General features: G+C 40.8%; 1 protein-coding gene across 3 annotated transcripts in view; it reads left to right on the top strand.

The window, feature by feature from the left end:
• ptprsa (protein tyrosine phosphatase receptor type Sa) overlaps positions 1-20447 on the top strand; it is a 250644-nt gene that overhangs the window by 198574 nt on the left and 31623 nt on the right. For 2 of the 3 annotated variants that reach the window (XM_042417834.1, XM_042417833.1), the window contains 8 exons: positions 5887-6480; positions 7517-7611; positions 8029-8279; positions 8597-8684; positions 9557-9769; positions 10388-10554; positions 12494-12609; positions 17686-17733. In XM_042417834.1, the coding sequence (XP_042273768.1) occupies positions 5887-6480; positions 7517-7611; positions 8029-8279; positions 8597-8684; positions 9557-9769; positions 10388-10554; positions 12494-12609; positions 17686-17733 (1572 nt within the window). The remainder of the gene's footprint in view (positions 1-5886; positions 6481-7516; positions 7612-8028; positions 8280-8596; positions 8685-9556; positions 9770-10387; positions 10555-12493; positions 12610-17685; positions 17734-20447) is intronic. The other variant, XM_042417835.1, reaches the window with a different exon arrangement.

The raw sequence follows: 20447 nt of genomic DNA, 5'->3' as shown, positions 1-20447 counted from the left end.
AGGGGGCCAAGATAAATAGAAAGCGGGAAGGGGTGAGAGGTGGGGAGAAGACAAGCTTCAGCTGCCTTTTTCAGAGGTGAAGTGGTTGTCCTTGTTCTGAGGAATATTGGGAAAGTCTGGTGAATAGATGGTCATGGGATTTCGGAAATACCATGGAATTTCCTGAGGTCTATGTCAGGCAGAGGACAAAAGGTAGCTTTTTATGTTCTGTGGGGACTTGATGAAATGTCATACAAAAAGATGCCAAAATCTTTTGTATTATTTCTCTGGGGGGTTTTTTTTCCTCTTCAGAACAACCTTAATTTAGTGGAAGGATGAATCATAAAACTAGAGCCTTTCTCAGCTGAAAAACAATATGAACAAACAACAGGACCAAATGAATTACAAAATCAAATTCTACATTAGGTCTACAGTCAGACCATATGATTAGAAAGATCAGTCTCATAAATGACAGTATTCCAGTCTGAAAGCCCTTCCTGCCACTTTTATTCATTTTAATTTACTTTTAGAGTCTGCCAGCTTAAATGTAATGTTTGATGGGTTTACCCTTGTTTGCTTATATGGTTTGGCTCATTTTCACAGGGATACTGTTTATGCTGCCATATAACTAAAGCTGCCGTCTTTTGATATGACTACTTAAAAAAAAAACAACATTTGAATTCTGACAAAACATGTAATGGAATATATTCTAAAAATGGATCTCAACATATATAAAATTGTGAACCCAGATAAACAGTATGTGGTGTTTTTAATCGTTCAGTCTTGTATAAAATCGTAAAGTGGCACACTTTCGATGTGTGATGCACATAAACAAAATATTCTAGCATTTGAATGCTTTTGCATGTACACATGCACACAAATACACATATGCAATAGCTCTTAAAATATTTTTTTTACAGACAAGCATGCGTTTAAAGTGAGCAATTGCCTCTAGAAACTATTACGACATAGGCCTGTTCATTGTAGGAAGCATAAAGGTCTGAAAAGCTTCATCAATACACAACATCCTTACAAAGACAGTTTGTTTTCAGGCCACTTATAAGTCCATTCACATCACTAGCCCAGTCTTTTCATCTTCCAGACATTCCAACAAGCCTCTCCGGCAGTTTGGTGTATCAGAAAGTATCCAAAATAATCTATCTCAGGATTTTGTAGGATATACAAACAAGTAGAACTGCACACCTATTTGTGAGTCACAGACAAACAGCATCCATTCTGTGGCTGGAACTGTCTTTGTTTGCTGAATGAAAGCCAGGTTTGAAAAGTGCCTTTTCATGATTCATACTTTCCAAACTCTTCCTTTGAGAAACAAACTTAACCATGGCCAAGGTGATACAAAGTTTTTGAGGAGAAAGAAAACTGTTATTCTGCCATCCCACCTGCACAAAGAGAGTGTTTTCACTGGAATGAAAGGAGCAGGATTCAATGACCATCCTGTTTTTCTTCTTTACTTCAGGTTTAAGAGGAAAATATATATAATGATCTTGATTTCAAGAACAGTTTATGAAACAAAGTAGAACTAACTAATCAACAAACACAAAACACAGTGAAACAGCTTGTTGAAAAGCACCTTTAACCTAAGACCCTCCCACCCTACAGTAGGATGAAATCTAAAGAAGTTGGATTTCTATCAGTGAAAGCTCTTCCTGTCCAAATGGGCCATGTGATATTTGTAGCAGATTTGACTCCATGACATTTCCTACATTACAATTACTCTCTTCCATGTACCTCCACCACATACACTTCTACAGCAAGCAGACTAAATTAAAAGTAGACGGAAATCAAGATGGGAGAGGGTTGACAGATGATTAAGAGGTGCATATACATATGTGCACCTTCTTCTTTGCAGACAAGCATGGAGGTGATATGTTTCTATGTATGTATATGTTGATGTGAGTGCGCATGACTGGCGTGCACAAGAGAGGGAGGAAATGAGAGGGAAACCTGATCACCCCTTTCTCAATCCGGCTGAGTGAGTGTCAACAGCAGGCTGTTAATACAATGGCCTGATGGGAAACGTGCCGGGAGGCCCACAATAAGGGATTGAAACAGGGTCGACCCTGAAATGGACGCAGAGAGAGGGATGAAGAGGGGTGGAGGATGGTAGGAGGTTGGGAGATGAAAGGAAGGGGAATTGGGCAGTGCGCAAGGGGAGAAGGAGAGATGAGGAAGGAATAAGGGAGAGTGTAAGGGGGAGAGAGATGAACAGCGAGGAGGAGAGGGACAATCAAGGTGTCCAAGAACCCCAGAATCACTCATGTACACACACACACACACACACACACACACACATTTCTGCCTCCTCATATCCCTGTTGGGCTCTCTTTGCAGCAGATTGCTCCTTGTCCCCAGTCACCTTCATCATACCTCATTCACTCATTTCTCACCCCTCACTATGCCCTTGTTCTCTCTCTCATCACCCTGTAGCACCACACACACACACACACACACACACACAACTAAACACGCTCTCTTTACACCCCATGACCAACCCCTGTGCCCCCTCCCCTCCCAACACTAATCTGCTGGCTTAGTACCCTTCTCCCCAGTATGCAATAGGTTTAGTTTTAAATGTACAAATAATAAAACTGTTTCAGGGCTACTATGGTTGTAATGGATACATTTGGTAGCCTGTTGAGGTTAGAAGTGAAGCACAGACATTTTTAACAGCAAACACACACACACGCGCGCGTGCACTGAGTCATCACAGCATCATTATCTCAGATTTTATTTCCTTGATTAGCGATGAGCATGAAGGTAGAGTGGGCTTTTAAATGACATCAAGCTGATCTATAGTATGCAGCCGAGGAGTATTAGGAGCATTCATCTCACCCAACACTTGGCGCCCCCCGCTAGACTCAGCTGACTAGCCACCATCATCCTACCCACCCTCATCTTCCTCTAGCAACAGTCTTCAGAGAGAAGACCATTAGCGAATGAAAATGAATAATATGAGCAGGGACTGTGCAGGGTGGATTGCTTTGTGTGTGTATTTTTACTTTGGCACATAAGAATCTTTTTGGCGAATTAATTTAGACTTTATGTATGCACATGTACACAGACACACACACACAAAATGATACTATTCCACTGAGAGGGAGGACTGTTGCCTCAGACTAATGTTAGCTTCTCCAAATTACTTTAAGTCCATACTGGGCAGGAAGCCAAAAGTGCTCTGTGTGCAGCTGGAATGATGATATAGGAGCTGAATCTGGCTGCAAACCAGGGCCTATACTATCACACACATAAACACATACAGATGTGCGTACACATTGTCCATTATGCACAAAGACACACACAAGCAGATGTACATAAAACATATAAGAAAAAAGGCTCTAATAGAAACATGCCCAGCTATCTCGGACCAAAGTCAACGCAAGCTTACTGGGAACACCAATCGGTGCACATCTGGGCTAACGTTAGCTACTTAAGCTAAATTGTACTAACACAGCAGGTATAATAATCGGGTAACATTAAACTTACCAAATGTTGTGACAATAGTCCGAATCCCAGAGCCAAATCAATCGCAGCTGTCAATCAGCAGCTTTGATGTCCCACATGGCCTACTGTAAGTCTTGAAATTTTACTGATGGAGTAATAATTTCCAAAACGACCACCAGCACACTTATTAGAGGGTTCAAATTTAGTGATTGAGAGCATGACTTGTTGAAAAAAATTATTGACTTAGTATTTCTAGAGAGATGCTTGATGCTTTTTGAATGGCGTCATTTGAGGCTTGGGATATTTTGGAGCCAGCATCTAGTGGCCGTCGATGGCATTGCACTTTAAGGTACCCCCACATTGGTTTCAGTCTTAAGCTGTGGTAGTTGCCACTTGACGTATACCTGGTTAACCCATCCTGTCCTGTTTGTCTCAGATTTCTCGATCCATCCTCCCTTTCCTTTCCCCTCATCCATTTACATTCCCATCATCCATTTACCTTCCTACCTGATCCGTACTCCATCCCTCCCTCTGCCCATCCCTACCCACATCCCTTCAAGCTCTCTTCCCTCCTCCTCTCCTCCCTCCTCTCATCCCCTCTGATTCAATCCTGTGCATACCGCTCCCATGTCTTATTCTAGGTGCTGTCTGGGGCCTGTCTGTAATCAGCTCAGATGAAACTATGCCTCAGACGAATCCCTCTGCCCAGCCTTCATTACATCCATCCCAGACCATCCAATCCTATGATGTTCTCCTTCCACCTTCAGCCCCCTCCCCACATCCATTCATCCATCCTCAACATCCAATACTTCCTCGTTCCCATTAAGCCTTTAATCACATATTGTTGTGGCATGGTCTGTACTTGTGAAGAGTTACTAATTTGCATGTAGCTTATTCAGCTATTTTAATTTATGCTGAAAAAGCTCTCAGTGCCAGGACCAACCAATTTACTGCCGACCCAGTTGGCAAGACTTTTGAATCAGAAATATACAGAGATAGCCAATCTCCTCACCAATGATTTCACAATTCATTTTTGTGTGTGTGTGTGTGTGTGTGTGTGCGTGTGTGTGTGTGTGTGTGTGTGTGTGTGTGTGTGTGTGTGTGTGTGTGTGTGTGTGTTGTGTGTGTGTGTGTGTGTGTGATTGTAACCTCACTCATATTTGCCAGTTATCTGTCCTGCCACTGCCTTGTATTTCTGAGAATGGAGGGACGTAGATGAGTGAGTCAAGATAGAATCTATTTACAGAGAAATGGGGCTCAAGTGAGAATCAGCCACACTCATCTCTCACAAAGCTTTGACGGTAACTTGAGAACTGAAGGCTTCCCATAACTGCTGCTGCCTGTATCACACTGATGGGCCTTAAAAGGAGGTTTAAGACAAGACGTGTCATCCATAAGAGCAGCAAAACTGGGCCATTCTGAAGAATGGTGTCTAGACCCCAAGTGTAGATCATCTATTTTACAACAAGAGATGACTCTTACAGCTGAAAGAGGCACTGTTCTGTGCTTAAAGTTTTAGTGATGCTTTGCATTACAGAAATGATTTGGGCTTGAGCTTACATGTATCACTCAAGAATTTAGAGGCTCTGAGGATCCTCCACATCACTATGCAACACAACCTGACTCAGATTGTGAGGATGTTAACTGATGGATGGCTTAAATTAAAGTAATTACACTAACTCAATACACTTTTGCATTCTTTCATTCGTGAATTTCTGCTCGTAGCTGTTTTTTGTTGAATAAATCATCCAAAGTCCTATTCAGAGGTGTGCAGTAGTGGGGTGGTTTTATTGTGTATGCTGGTATACCGTGAGTTTACAGAGACTGAGTGAGTCTGAGACAGTAAGCCAACCAAGAACAATGGCAGGGTAGCACATTCATACAGTGGGACAAGAGGCATTGATCAAACAGTATGCTAATACAGTTGCAGCCAATGGATGAGAAGTTTTGCATTTTTGATGACAAAGGGAATGATGGAGTCAAGGAATGATGAATCATAGGAGTGGTAGGAGGGAGTTGCCAGACGAACTTAATAAACACTGGGAAGACAATTGATCAGTATTAGCAGGATATATCAGAGAATGGTATGTTAATTTTTAAGTCTGCATAGTTAAAATGTGTTTTCTTCATCAGTTTTACATTTTGTGTAGTAATGTCAGGAGGAATAGGGACCATATTTCATAGTTTTTAAAGCAAACAAATGAGATCAAAAATGTGTTACTGTTAATGACTCTTATTTTCAAGACAGTGACCATGATATGATTGGGATAACAACACTGGTGTAGTATTCCTTGTGTCTGTTTAATTTGTGATTTACATCTCAGTGAATATCACTTTAAAATTATGCATCCTACATATATATAAAACATAGAAATTAATGAAGGTTTGTTTTATGTATTTTTTATTATTTTATTTACTATTTATTTTTTCTGTCTCTGTCTACAGTGCCTGGTCCGCCCTATTTGTCAGTGGCCCAGGACTCAGAGACATCTGCTGTGGTTCGCTGGGACCCACCAGACCTGATCAATGGCATGGACCTGCAAGGTTACAGGCTCCAGTTTGGTCGAAAAGATGTCTCTCCTTTGGCCACACTGGAATTTGCTCCCCAAGAACGACAGTACTCTGTGGGCAACATTCACCGGGGTGCCACCTACCTCTTTAAAATCTCAGCCAAGAGCAGGGGGGGCTTTGGGGATGAGGCTGGTGTGGAACTCAATGTGCCCGAAAATACGCCAGGGGGATATCCTCAAATTAACGAGGGCTCCAACGTGACATGCTGCTCAGTGCAGCTGTCATGGTCTCCACCGGTGCTGGCGGAGAGGAACGGGGTAATCACAGAGTACACTTTGGCCTATAAAGAAGCTGGTACCGGAGGAGCACCACGGGAGCTCCGTTTGCCCCCCAGCCTTTCCAGCTATGTGCTCAACAGCCTCAAACCGAACTCCGCATACGATGTGAAAATACGTGCACACACCAGTGTAGGTCCAGGGCCCTACAGCCCGCCTATCCAGTATCGGACGGTGGCCTTTGATCCAACAGGTAGGGCTTGCCTGTTTCTCTCCCAACCCAGTTGGCAGGGGGTTGGAAATTGGCTAAAAACAATCTGCAACATCACAAAAATGCCCCACCCCTCCTACTACCACCTCCACTTCTCCTCAAGAAAGAGAAAAGATTGATATTAAAAATGTTTGCCGTGGGATACTCACTTCACTAACCCAAACAAGGTAAAACGAGGTAAAAGTCAGTAAGTTATAGTCAGTCATTTTGAGAAAGAGGAGAGCAGCCTAGAATTTCAAGGTAAGTGCTGTTTGGTCAGACACTCATCCAGTCAGTCATCCTTGCAGCCCTTTGCACACTCACGCAGCTAATGCCTTCTCACCTCCCCAGTTTTCAAACAAGGTAGGACTTCAGTCAAACCCAGTCACTCCAAGAGTATGTATGGACTATTCTAAGTTGACAGAAAGCGAATTTTGGTTCTTTAAATTTTTTTTGTTTTTGGGTTTGTTTTGAGATATTCCTCCCTTCCTAACCCCTTTCCTCTCCTAATTCCCCCTTCCCCTGTCCCTTAATGGGACAGCTTGTGGCATGGCATCCCCCAGATGCACTGCTGAGGACTGTTGGCATGCTGTGTTTTGGGTCTGTCTCTATGCCCGCCTGGCAGCATGTTGGCAGTGCCAACCCAAACTCAGTAGAAGTGTAGGAGCAGGTAGCATTGTGGGTCAGTTGTTAATCCTCAAGTGGTCATGGGTTCAAAGATAGTGGTGAGATGGGTTGGCACTACCAACAATGGCTAGCCGGTGGGCGCACCCTTGTGCTCCATGGGTTTGTCGTCCATGAGTCTTTCGTGCTGTGTGTCTTAACCAATGGAGTTGCCCTTCTCACAGCCAATCACAGCTCACCGTTACACTCACTCTCCAACCCAGAGGAACGTTGCAGGGGAACAACAGCCTTTTTTTTTTTTTTTAAACCAAAGGTTCTGTCTCTCTTTCCTTGGTATCTGTACATGTTCACTAAAGATATACTCTCTTGCTTTTTTTTTTTCCTTTTTTTTTTCTTGCATCTGTCCACTCAACAGATGTTCCAAAGAATTTCACTGTCAAATGGGCCACCAAGACCACAGTGGTCCTTGCATGGAAGTTTTCTGAAAGCAGATCCCCATACAAATGCACGGTGGGTTTAAGTTAGGGTTAATTAATTTCAGCTGTCATTTCATCTGAGTTACATTTTAACTTTTGTTTCACTGTAGATTGTAATTTTATACCATTCAGACAATCCCACTTCAATATTTAAAACTCATTTTCATCTGTTTTGATAAAATAGATTTTACACCAGTGCATTTTTTACTGCATTTGTAATTTGCATATTTCAGTGCATTGATTCAACTCCTGATCATTCTAACGTACCTATTCTCCCATGAATACCATTAAAATGAATATCCAAATTCCAACCTACATCTAACTACTCACATATCTATCCATGTCTATTCAACCACCAATCTATTGACCTGCCAAAATTTTTATATGTCCAATTATCAAGTCAACTTGAACTCAACTGAACTCAACTGAACCATCTATTGAACTCTATTAGATTGAGTACAACCGTCAGAAGATGGACGTGGATGCCAGGCAGATGAGGGTGCTCGTTACTGGGCTAAGGTCCAACACCACCTACGAGTTCAGGGTGACCTGCCAAGAAAGCATGGACGGTGGGCCGAGACACCGTGTGGTGGCCAGGACAGCGCCACTCATGATGGTCAAGAAACCTAAGCTGGACATCTACGCTGAGCCTGACAACATGCTCACCATGTCCTTCCCACCAGTCGATGGCAAAGATGTCAAGTGAGCATAGCATGTTGAAAGATTGGTTCTGAAAGCTCTGTCTAAATTATTTTTGAGGGTTGGGGTATTTAGGTTTAAGTCTCAAGATGCTTGAGATCTGCTGCAATATGGATTGAGATCTCAAGATGTATGAAATGTGTTGAAAGGGGAGTATAGGTCTTAGGATTTCTGAGACATACTTATCATTGCTAGACCACTTGCAAGTATTGATTTATCACCTCAATTTCCTGTGAATGTTTTCATCTAAACAGCCATACAGGTATCAACAAAGAGTCGCTATTATTTTTGTGTAATTTCCTTTGGTGCTGTGTTTCCAGGAACTTCTATGTGGTTGTGGTGCCACTTAAGAGGACCGCAGGAACTGTCAAAAACCTGAAAAACCCAGATGAGATGGACATGGAAGAGGTAGGATAGTTTAAAAGTAAATACAAACCCACCAAAAATGATTGGGATGACTGGGTGTAGAGGCAACTTCAAAACTTCAGTAACACATTCTGTTTTGAAGAGACTTTTTTTTTCCTACAGACAAACTGTTTTTAGGGAGGGATTCTAGCCACTCATGTTTGGTTTACTAATGGTTGCATCTGCTAGGCAATTGTATTGTACACACCATCTACCAGACATGGACACAGACAACACACAGACATAAGTACATCTCAGCTATGCTAATTCCCCCCCCCCCCCCCCCCCCAGGCATGCAGAAGAGAGAATTACACAGTCTTCTCCCACTTTTCCCATAGCTCGGGGTCACCTTGAGCACCAGATCAACAGCAACCATCCCTATTGGATTTGGGATTACACACATTCCGTCTGCTTAGTGCCTGCCTCAGTTTGAAGTGAATGAGAAGGGTTGTATTTTTTTTTTGGAGGGGGGGGGGGCCTGGTGACATGGAACATTGCCAGATAATTAGCAGCTTTTTTAATCTAAGGGTGCAGTTACACCTACAGTTCATTTTATTTGATGTCAGTCAGTTCAGTGAAAGGAGTCTAGTCCTTGTACAGAACAGTCATTTAGACCCACAAATAAGCTGTGTGTTGGAAAAATTTGACATAATCCAAGTTACATTTTTTTTTATCAGTGGGGATGTTTCTCATGGTTTCTGTCTGTATCTCATTCGATCTCTCTCATCATCTCTGAAAGTATCTGCATCTTTTGGCCTCTTTTAATCTAGTGTTTCATAACACGTGCAAAGTATAAACAAAGCTTTTACAGCAGAAAACATTAGCTCTGTCAATGAATTTGGGATACAAAAAGTAATACCTTTTACATCAATCAGCTGTTGCGGGAGGTGACCCTAAAGCGACGCTCACGCCGTCAGCTGGCTCAGCTGGACCAGAGGAAGCCCTACATCACAGCCTGTTTCAGACAGCTTCCCTCCAGCTTCACAGTGGGCTCTGACCACCGCCACAGTAGCTGTGAGAACAAGGTTCTTGAACCTGGCCAGGAGTATGTCTTCTTCCTGCTGGCTGAACTCAATGCCACCACTGGGGTGAGTTACTAGTTCAGACCCATTCAATACAGTTCAGTTTATTTCCTTTCAGTCAATTTCTTTTGAGTGGATTTAATCATTCAATTTTGTACATTTAATCATGGTTCACGTCAGTTGATTTCTTTTCAGTTAATTTCTTTTAATTGCAGTGGATTTAATAATTCAGTTTTATACATTTAATCATGGTTCACGTCAGTTGATTTCCTTTCACTTAATTTCCTTTAATTGCAGTGGATTTAATAATTCAGTGTTGTACATTTAATCATGGTTCACGTCACTTGTGTTCATCTGAATCGAACACATTTCAATTCTGTTCAACATGGTTCTGTTCAACCAATTTCACTCTGTATAATTCATTTTTTACATTGGTCTGGTTTAGTTTAGTATAGGTACTTTCAGTTCCCTTCAATTTGCTGAACTTCATTCATGTCTTGCAGACAGTTTTCATGATGAATATGAATGCAGCACACACAGAAGAACTGACACACTGCTCTACACATAGACCCAGTTAGCTACACATAAAACTTAAGTAGAACGTATGCTTTACTTAAAAGCCATGCTGTAACCTGGATTGTGTTTCATATGCTGTGTTAACTTGTGACTGATTTTTCTGTTCAGAAAATGTTTGCAACCAGCCCTTATACTGACACAGTGATGACTCCAGAGCTGGTGGTGGACCCCTTGCCAGTAGAGACTGGTGGCGATGGACTCATATGGGTGGTGGGCCCAGTCCTGGCTGTGGTCTTCATCATCTGCATCGTCATAGCCATACTTCTGTACAAAAAGTGAGTTGGCTTGGAAATTGTAGTTTTTGTGGTGAATGCTGTTGGATCTAATTGTAACTTTACATTATAAAAATAACATTGTTCAACCTCAAATGATAGAAAGTAACACTTTGGGTTAAGGTTAGTATACAAGAAATGATATTTTGTATGAGGGGCCAAAAATGCTAAATAATCTAAATCCAATCTTTTCATACTTATTACCATCATCTTATCATTATGATATACAGGGAATTGAATCCTTACACTTTACATTGTTAGCCCTTTACTCTACTCAGTAGTCTACACAAGCAATACAACTGGTGATCCATGTTTTTAGTGAATTAGGGTAAATGTGCCTGAAATTTCAGGGGGTTTTCTTTCTTATCCAGCAAGACACAACAAAGACTTTCTTGTCATTTGATGTTGAACCGGTTATTTGCAGTGTTACTGGGGAATTGGGCTACTGGGAAATAATTGCATGTTAGGGAGCATGTGTGAAAGAGGTGCTTATTTTATATTCATAGCAGCATGATATTCAAAAACCCAACAACGTTGTTGCATGTAAATATGAAAGAGCATTTCTTATCTAAAAAAAGATGGTTGTGGGAAGTGAGGGAGTTGGAGAAAGGAGAGAAGAGGAGATTCTTTGAGATGGTGCTCAATAATTGAACTAAGAATGGTATATCTGCCAATCGAGATATGTCACAGATATGTTTTTAAATAGTTATATCCCAAATACCTTTTAAACACTCCATCAAGTTATTATTCTAAGGTTAACCAAGTTACTTCTAGTTGTTAAATATTTGTTTAAAATTTATGCAGTTTTCTAGCAGTAATCAAAGTCTGCTTTATACTTAATGAACCTTACAGAAAGTAGCCCTCTTTGTGTTACAAGTCTAATGAATTTACTATTACTCAGCATCTTGGGGCTTCAGAATCTATACAGTCAATATCCCCCCTTGTTTCACTTCAATGACTGCTAGTCCCTACTGAACTGTGGTGTAAGAGGTCGCCCTACATACCAGGGCAGATCCCTGAATTATCTTAAGGGGGCCAGGGCGGGTGTGAGCAACACAAGTACAGCTTGCTTCTGTCAGATGATCTCTGACTGTCTGACCTTGCCTTACCTCCGTCTTGGTGGTTAGGGAGAGTAACATCTCTCCTTGGATCTCTCTCTTTTTTTCTCTCTTCTCTTTCTGTCCACCTCACTCTCCCATCTCCCCCTCCATCTCTCCCTGGTGAATAGTGTTTCCCGGGTCTGCCCTTGGCCCTGACATTACCCTTCCCCATCTGTATCTGCACCCTCGTGTACACACATAAGCACACACACATACATAGACACACAGACTCAATCTCACGAATGTATGCGCTTACTTACACATTTCATTGAATACTCACTCATAGACACACACAGTTACTTGTGCACATACACACACATTCACACATCTCCTGCAAATGCTGATGAGCTTTATCTCGTGTTTTGCGAGCCCAGCAGCGACCCCTGTGAATTTTAAACTGCTCTCTATTGATTTATCTCTCTTCTTGCCTCCCCTTCTCCCTTTCTCCTTGTGTGTTGTGTTTTCACCATCTTTATATATTTATTTGACTCCTATTGCTTTCTCTGGAAACAGCAAACCTGACAGGTAAGGCTTGGCCGTACTCTATTGCATTTGACAGGGGAAGACAAAATAGCCTGCCTCAGCAAAAAAGATGCCTTTAATTAGTGAGAGTGAAGGAGAATTTTGCGTGCTTGATACGCATTCTTAGCTTCCCAGTTCTTGATGTGGTTTCACTCTGACCCACCGAGCTACCAGTCAGCTGGAGCTGTGAAGTTGTTTAGGAAACGTCATTAGTGAGAGTGGGGACTATTTTCTGGTTCCAGTGCTGACTAAAAGTTATTCTATTGTTTTTGTTGTATGTCTCCCCCTTCTTTCTACTCTTTGTTTGTCTTACTCTCCAGCCGCAAAAGAAAAGAGTCAGAGCCACGCACAAAGTGTCTGCTGAACAATGCAGACATTACACCTCACCACCCTACAGACCCGGTGGAGATGAGACGCATCAACTTCCAAACTCCAGGTACACCAACAAAACACAACATGTACACTGAGGAACAAACTCATGTGAAGCTGAACAACATATATAGTATAGTTTTAACAGCGCATGTGAATATATGAGGTTAATATTGGCCTTACAGGAAAAAAAAAGATTTCCATTGTCATCAAATATAAGATAATTGTGAAGAAGGAAGTTTACTCTTCTAGCTTTAGGTAAAATGAAAAAAGAAATACTGCCTCAATGTGCCTTAAAGGAAAATTCTGGCATTTTAGCTTATTGTTGTAGTTTTTGCAAATATAAATATAGGTTAATTTGACCGTGTGCTCACCACTATTATTGTAGATTATGAAGACAGTGCACACTGTTTCACACCAGTGTTTAAGTACAAGCTTTAGATGTATTCGGCTTCAACAACAAAAAAAAAACGTATTTGTGTTTCACATGGGGCAAGCATGTGACTTCTGATTCAGTTTGGCTCACCAGTTTTCTTGCCTTGAATTTTTTTACCTTCTAAAACTGTTTGTGGTGTCTAGTTCATGCCTACAGTATCTCTGTTGGTTGTAGAGTTGTAGAGAAAAAAAAATTAAGAAACTGCTTATCTACAGTACATAAGACATTCATTAACATGGCTGTAAGGGTGACCACTGTGTCAAGCTTTAACAGACCTAATACTATTTTAAAAGCTTTTCATCTTGCAAAAAACAAAGTTTTGCTGGAATTTTGAAAAGAGCCAATATCGGTATTTGCTGTCAAAAGCTCATACTGGAAAGTCCCTATATTATATGTCTGCGGGTAAATAAAGTTAAACCTTTCTTCTTGACACCAAATTATTAATTTACTCTGAAAATATGTCATTCATGCATAACAAAAGATAAATATGTAGTTAGTTACTTGTTTTAGGAATTTACAGATTGTAATATCAGCACAAGCAAGAGATTACAAATTAATCTTCACAAATTATGCAGTTCAAAGCTAAATCTATGCTTCAGTATACATGATGTCCATTAAGTGCTTCCATATCATTCTCTACATGTATGTCACTGTGTACCTTCATTACTACCTGCCAGCCATACTTATGTGTTTACCATGTCCTCATGTAACAATTCACCATTTAATCATAACAAATACTTTAGTTACATGAGACATTTGAAAATTATGTTTATTGTTTGGCTTGACTTTTCATGTTGGAAACAAATCCTGTTGTGTTCTCTGAGGTTTTTTACCTGCTCTCTCTTTCGTCTCACTTTCTTTCTGGTGTTCATCCGAGCTAAAGCCTGGTGTTAACAACAGAGCACATTCGATACTACACTCATTCTCGAAGGCTTCTCCCCCTAAAGCTTGTCTGACATCTTCCTCTTGACGCCTTTTCAGACCCATTATCTATCGGTCTGTCTTTTGTTTATTCAGCTTCCTGAGATTTAGGCTACAATTGCATCTACAGTTTGTTATGTTTGGTCTAAACTATATCGGAACCAAGTTTGACTTTTTTGTGTTTTTTTGTATTCGGTACAGTTCAGTTTCCACCGCCCAATTACAACCACCATTTGTAAACATAAGTCACATGGATCTGCAAATAGCATGTCTGTTGGCCAGTTTTTGAAATCTGGAAAAAAAAACCTCATGGAATATGTTTTACACTGTCTGGTGTATAGTTGAATTACAGCATTTTCCTCCTTATACCTTGTACAAGTGGAATTGTGTTTAGAGTTTTCCTGTAAATGGTTAAGATTCCATTATTTCTTCCAGCTGCTTAATTGACAGAAGACAAAGAGCTTCATTTTGAGAAACTTGCAATCTAGTTCTAATGGCATTGTTCTCACTTGCCCAAACAAAAGGCAGAAAATAAGTAAATTCTCCTAGTGTTCCCTTGTTTCTTTTTCTTTTGCCTCCTGCCTTTCTGTCTCCTAGCCCAGTTGTCTGTCAGCCATCCATCTGTCATCCATGGCCAGTCTGTGCTCCATCAAAAGGCTTGGATTTCAAAATGGAGCGTTTCTCTTCAGCTTCCTTGGAAGCCCAGGCATGCTGCTTTGAGTTTGTATCTTGGGGGAAAAAAAAGACTTCTTTACATCAGAGAAGAGAGATACATAAATTAAAGGAAAATGCACTAACCCACATAATTCCACAGAAATGGGGAAGTTCAATTCACTGTCCTCATCTTTATCTTGCTTGGTATTCAAAGCCCCTATCAGTGGTTCTGTAATGACAAGGTTATAATGGCAGTTCTCTTTATTTGTCTCTCTGACTTCCAGCGTTTTCCACCGTGCCCTCAACTGTCCTCCTCACTTCCTTAAATAATAGAAGCTCTTGTTACAATCTCTTGCTCCCTTTAACATAACATTCACCAACACATGCGGAGACTCCTCTTTATATATGACAAGCATTCTCATTCGACAGCCCTGCCGTTGTTCCACGGAATTGGGCAATGTCGTTATCTCCGTACCCAGGGAATTTAATTTGAATGGACATTTTAGCCCAATTAAGTGGACCGGTGAGCATTTGTGAACATCCCCATCAGCTAATAGCGACCATTGTTCAAATGAGCATAGTCCCAGTGCACTTATCCAAGGCCTCTTCAATCCAACAGAGCATATGCCACATCGGCAATGTGTGCTCAGGGACCCCTAGTGCTAGAGAGCAAAAAAATATGTTTTTGATTAGCCCTCCTATAAGCTAAGTTTGGTTAATGCATTTGAGAGAGAGTGTGCGTACATTGCGTGTGCGTGCATTTGTGCTTTAAAGCCTTTAGGTCATGTGACAGCCTCACAGTGACATCTCATAAGTCCTTGGGGTGCAGAGTGGCTCATTTTGTCATTATCTTCATATGTGCCTGGGGTTTAATTGGCAAATGGGGCCAAAGTAATGAAGCAGCACGACTCAGTGGGTATCTACTGTCTGTCTCCAATCAAGCCCCCCCCTTATCTATGAGTACTCACTCTTTTCTCTGTCATTTTTTTCACAAGATCTCTTCCCTTTTCTCTCTCTCTCTCTCTCTCTCTCTCTCTCTCTCTCTCTCTCTCTCTCTCTCTCTCTCTCTCTCTCGTTGTTTTTTACTCTTCCCAGCCTTGCAGTTAAAACGCTGCTAAACTATAGTAAACAGCTGGTGATCATCAAGAATTACAGCCTGCAATATTTTTTTTTTTTTTTTTTTTTTTCCATTTTTTTTACCTTAAAACTGTATCTTCACTTCATCAGTTCAACATTCCCTTCTGTGCTATGTAATATGAAATCATGTTGTTACTGTTCAGCCAAAAATAGAAAAAAAAAACTCCCCTCCTAGAAATAAAAGGGCAGGTGAACAGAGTTTCACTGGGTTTACTCTGTAACCTATCTCTGATATATTTTATATTTCAGCCGTCTTCATCTCTGTTTCTCTTTATCTCCTCCCTTCAATACAGCATGGCATATTATATCACGCCCCCATAACTCTGTCAGAAAAGTGACTTATACATTTAAGCTTGTAGACAGCATCACATTCTTGCAAATCCACGAACATCAGCCAATCGCTCGCATGCATCAGCAACCTACTTGTTTCTCCAGATTACAGCAACGACTTCAACAACCGTGCCCTCCTCCTCACAAACAGTTCTATCGAAAACACACACACACACACACACAGCGCGCACTCGCACATAAACATAATCAGACGTGCCTGTACCTCCCTCCTGCTGTGATGAATGACATTTGGAGACAGTGGATCAGAGTGCCCCCTGCTTGGTTTAATTAGTCATTGTCACAAATCAATTAGGGAGAGGGGGATGTTTGATGTCTTCATCTGTCTGCACTTATTTGGCGCCTTTGGCCACGCATCCTCTCATCAAGATGTCATTGAAAGGTAAACCCACCATAACTCAGTTAAGCCATTTTTTTCAAATTGCAGGATTTGATTTTAGCACTGTTTTAGGCGAGCACACTGTACATCCTTTTTTCCATCTGGAAAAAAAAATAAATATATAACATATTTTGGCTTCCAACTGGGAATGATGACCTACCTCAATTTTTTCTATCTCACAGCATGTTTTTTTTTTTGTTTTTGGGCCCCAGGCTTTCTGGGAAGAGAACAGAAAATTTTTCATAGAAATTTAATTTTGTCCTCAAATCATATTTCCTTTCCTTCCATTTCTCACTTCTCATACTTTCTCTGGAACAACTGTCTGTTGGATCCATGTTCCCATCATTGGGTGATCCTTTCTATCTTCGTCACCCTGTTTCTCTAATTTAGTTTCAGCCCTGGCGAAAATTAATTTCCTTTCCCTTGATGGGTAGGTTAGCAGCCATCCCATCAAACTGCATCTCTTAGCCACATGTCCAATTTTGCTGTGCGTTGTTAAAGATGGCTCCTTTCTGCTTGAACAGTTAAGGAGACTTGAGTCTACCTAGACATAGTATTGCTGGTTACAGCCTCAGAGGACTTCTCCTCTGGAGCAGATAAGATGTTGAACCATCACCACACTCCTCTGAGCTCTGACTCCCATCAGCTCTAGCTCCACAGCTGTCAGCCAAAAATGCGGATACTTTTCCACACCTTTCACTCCCAATGTCTCAGCACCAAGCCACGGACAAAGGAACCTTTCAGAATTAGTTTTCACCAGGAAACATAAGCTGGTTTTTCCCGTCTCTGTCTCTTTCTTATTCCTCTCAATAGGCCCTTCCAACTGGCATTTATGAAAGCTCAGAGATAGCGAATCAATTTTTTTTTTATCCCTGATCTCTATGACTGTTGATATGGGGCTTTGCAGTAGGGTTTCTCAGCAGGGGAAGCAGGGGCTGACACCCATGGCTAACCAGACTGCTCCTGAGGAGGACTGTGGCACTGATTGGGATTTGGTAGCGGAAGGTCTGATCTGAAAATGTTTGCCCTACTTTTTCATGTCTGTGTTGCAGTCTGGCCTCAAATCTGTCATTCAGGCCACCCTGAGAAGGTTTGAGTTGAGTTTACTGACGGTAAACTGTTGGTAAAAAGAATGTACTATTTCCTTTGTGTTTTATTTCTTGGCCTTTTATCATTTTGCTCATTTTTATGTTTTCTTTTTTAAAAGCCTTTTCTGTTGCATTACAGCTTTTTTGAAACCATTTTCCTTATGTTTGCTGTTCTTTCAGATTCTGGTCTAAGCAGTCCTCAGAGTGAAGCAGATTTTGACTATGAAAGTTAGTCTCTATGCTTTTAGCATTTGCGTACCAGCTTTCTTTTTGTTTTGTTTTTTTTCAAGCACCGCTTGCCTCCATTTACAAATACATAATTTGCATTTGTTTGTTTTTTCACATGATGCAGCAAAATTTAAGCACTAATTAATTTTATGTTGGTTTCTATTGGCATACTGGGCTGTTTCTTTGTTTTGTTTTGTTTTTTTTTTTTACTTTAATTGGATGTCAGTCACAATATTCACTTGGGCTGTTGGCTGTGCATTAATCCACCATGCATAAATAACCTGTGCGATCACTTCTGCAGATGCAGAGATGGTTGAGCGTTTTTTTTTTTTTTCTTTTTAGTTTTTTTTTTACAGGGGTACAATCTCTGTTATCCCTCTTTCTCTTCCTCCCCTTCCTCACCTCCTTGTTGTTGTTCTCCCTTCTTCTTCCTCCTCCTCCTTCACCACCACTGCTCCATTTCCATTCTGAACTAACGGGGTCTTTTCTGTGCTCGGAGATAACGAGCAGAATTAATTAAAGCGGTGGCAAACAATGGCTCGACATTTGATCACCCTCTCTCCCTGCTCACTGAAGGATCATCTGAGAGAAAAAGCAGAGTTTCTGGGTTTCCTCTAACCCCCCTTTTTCCCCCCTTTATTTTCTTTGCTTACCCACAGACAGACTTCTTCCCTTTTATCTAGAAATACGCAATATCATAAATAGGCTTTTGGAGAGAGATTGGTTTGGCTTATCAAAAAAAAATCATTATACTTCTCAGGCGCATCGACTGCAGATCGAGAGATTGGAAATGTGTAATTAGACGGTAGTTTGTTTTTCTGTGTTCATTGATCACGCAGTTGATTGCGACGGAAAAAAACGGAAGAGTCTGCACGTGAATAGAAAAAAGCTGTTGGCGAGGGGGTTTTGTTGAACAGAAGGACGAGAGCATGGGAGTGGGGGTAGAGAATAACAGCTATTTGTCCTTGAGTGACTTTGCTCAAGTCCGGGTCATAGCAAAGCTTAGTTTAGAAAGTAAATCTTTTCTTGGGTAAACATTGCACTGCGCCGTGCAGTGTATAAATGACAATATGAAAAAGAAAACAAATCGGCTGCGATTGACTCATTTGTCTTTAGAACAAAACAAATGGCTTAGAAAGGAAAACTACACTGAGAGAGAGAGAAGATACACAAACAGATGTGTTTAGCTGTGAGGTTCATCAGAGTAAATATGACAACTTATAGCAATCGGTTATGTTGACAAAAGGCAAAGATGGATGAAGATGAAATAATGGATTTAAGCCTCTTACAGTCGTGAGTATTCAAATTGCTCTCACAAAACTTTCACAGAACATTCCACCGAAGTTTGAAGTAATGAACAAAAACTAGAATGTATAACCTTCAGCCTATTTAACTGGCAGTGCATCATGGTTCATTTGGATGTATATGTAAACACTGTGGCTTGATATATCTATCTAACCATAGCAGGCACTTACACATGCAGACAGTAATGTGGGCAGTAAACAAAAACTGAAAGGAATTGATGGAGTTTGAGTACATCTGTAACTCATGCACACTCACAAATACACATACACGGATACAACCATGCACACACACACACACACATACACATACAAACATTCTTTGATCTCGCCTCAAACAACCCGCTCTTGTTCTCTCAAGGAGAAGTGTGAGCCCCTCATTTGCATACACATTTACTTATTTCCCTCATAGCTTCTGATACCTTTTCCCTTTGAATTTGAAACAAGTAGACTGACAACTAAATTTAATTTGAAATTTTGCTCTCTTTCTTGATGTTCATCTCAATGAATTCCCACAAGTGATTAATAACTGTCTCATTCAAGTATGTATAAATAAACACACCAAATATCTTAATATTATTTGAGGTCTCCCCTTACCTTGCAAGGTTCTATTTGAGATCACATTAAGACATTGAATGGAGTAACGATAGGCTTTAAAATTTAGAGGAGCACTATTAATTCAGTAAACAGCATTTAAATGATCCATTAAGAAGGGCATGGGTGTTTGTTGGACAACTCTCGTCAACTAGTCTGTTAATGCAGTGTGTCCATTCATTTTCCGGAGGATGTCACGGCATCCAGTGTCATCTCCATTTGTCTCATATATGTATTGTAATCTTTGTTAATCTTCATGTAATTGACGCTGCTGCATTGTTCTCTCAGTGTAAAATAAATTGCCATTACTAATGAAGACTGTCAGTACAGAGAGTTGGGCCCCTCCCCCCCCCTTTTAAGTGCAACAAAAGCAGCCAAAACATTGGTGACCCCCCTTGACATTGGAGGGATATTAAGCATTGTCAGAGAGAGAAAATTAAGGATGGTTAATGTGATTATGTCGATTCGCATGCTCAATTAAGCCTGGAAAACTTTTTTTTGAAGAGATGTCAACATTTTTTCGACTTTTGACCTCGACACTCGACAGAAAAAAAGGTCCCTTACTAAAAATATGAAAGCGTTAAGTACTGCCAGGCCTCATGCAGGGACAGAGCCACAATCTATGGCTGCTCCATATTCCATTACATGGCCTCAGCTTTATGCTCCTAAATGGATTAGTGACTGGAGTGCACAGCAGTGCTGATAATATTGTTGCAGCAGCAACACAATATTCAGTGGATATTGGAGCAAACAAAAAAAAAAAATCTTAGAATTTTCCCACCCAACTGAAAAGCTAGTTCTTTCTGGGAATTCCTTTGG

Source organism: Thunnus maccoyii, chromosome 7 (genome assembly GCF_910596095.1).
Source record: "Thunnus maccoyii chromosome 7, fThuMac1.1, whole genome shotgun sequence".
In the NCBI taxonomy this organism is placed as follows: domain Eukaryota; kingdom Metazoa; phylum Chordata; class Actinopteri; order Scombriformes; family Scombridae; genus Thunnus; species Thunnus maccoyii.
Note: the sequence above shows the minus strand (reverse complement) of the source record. Positions and strands in the feature narration are given on the sequence as shown.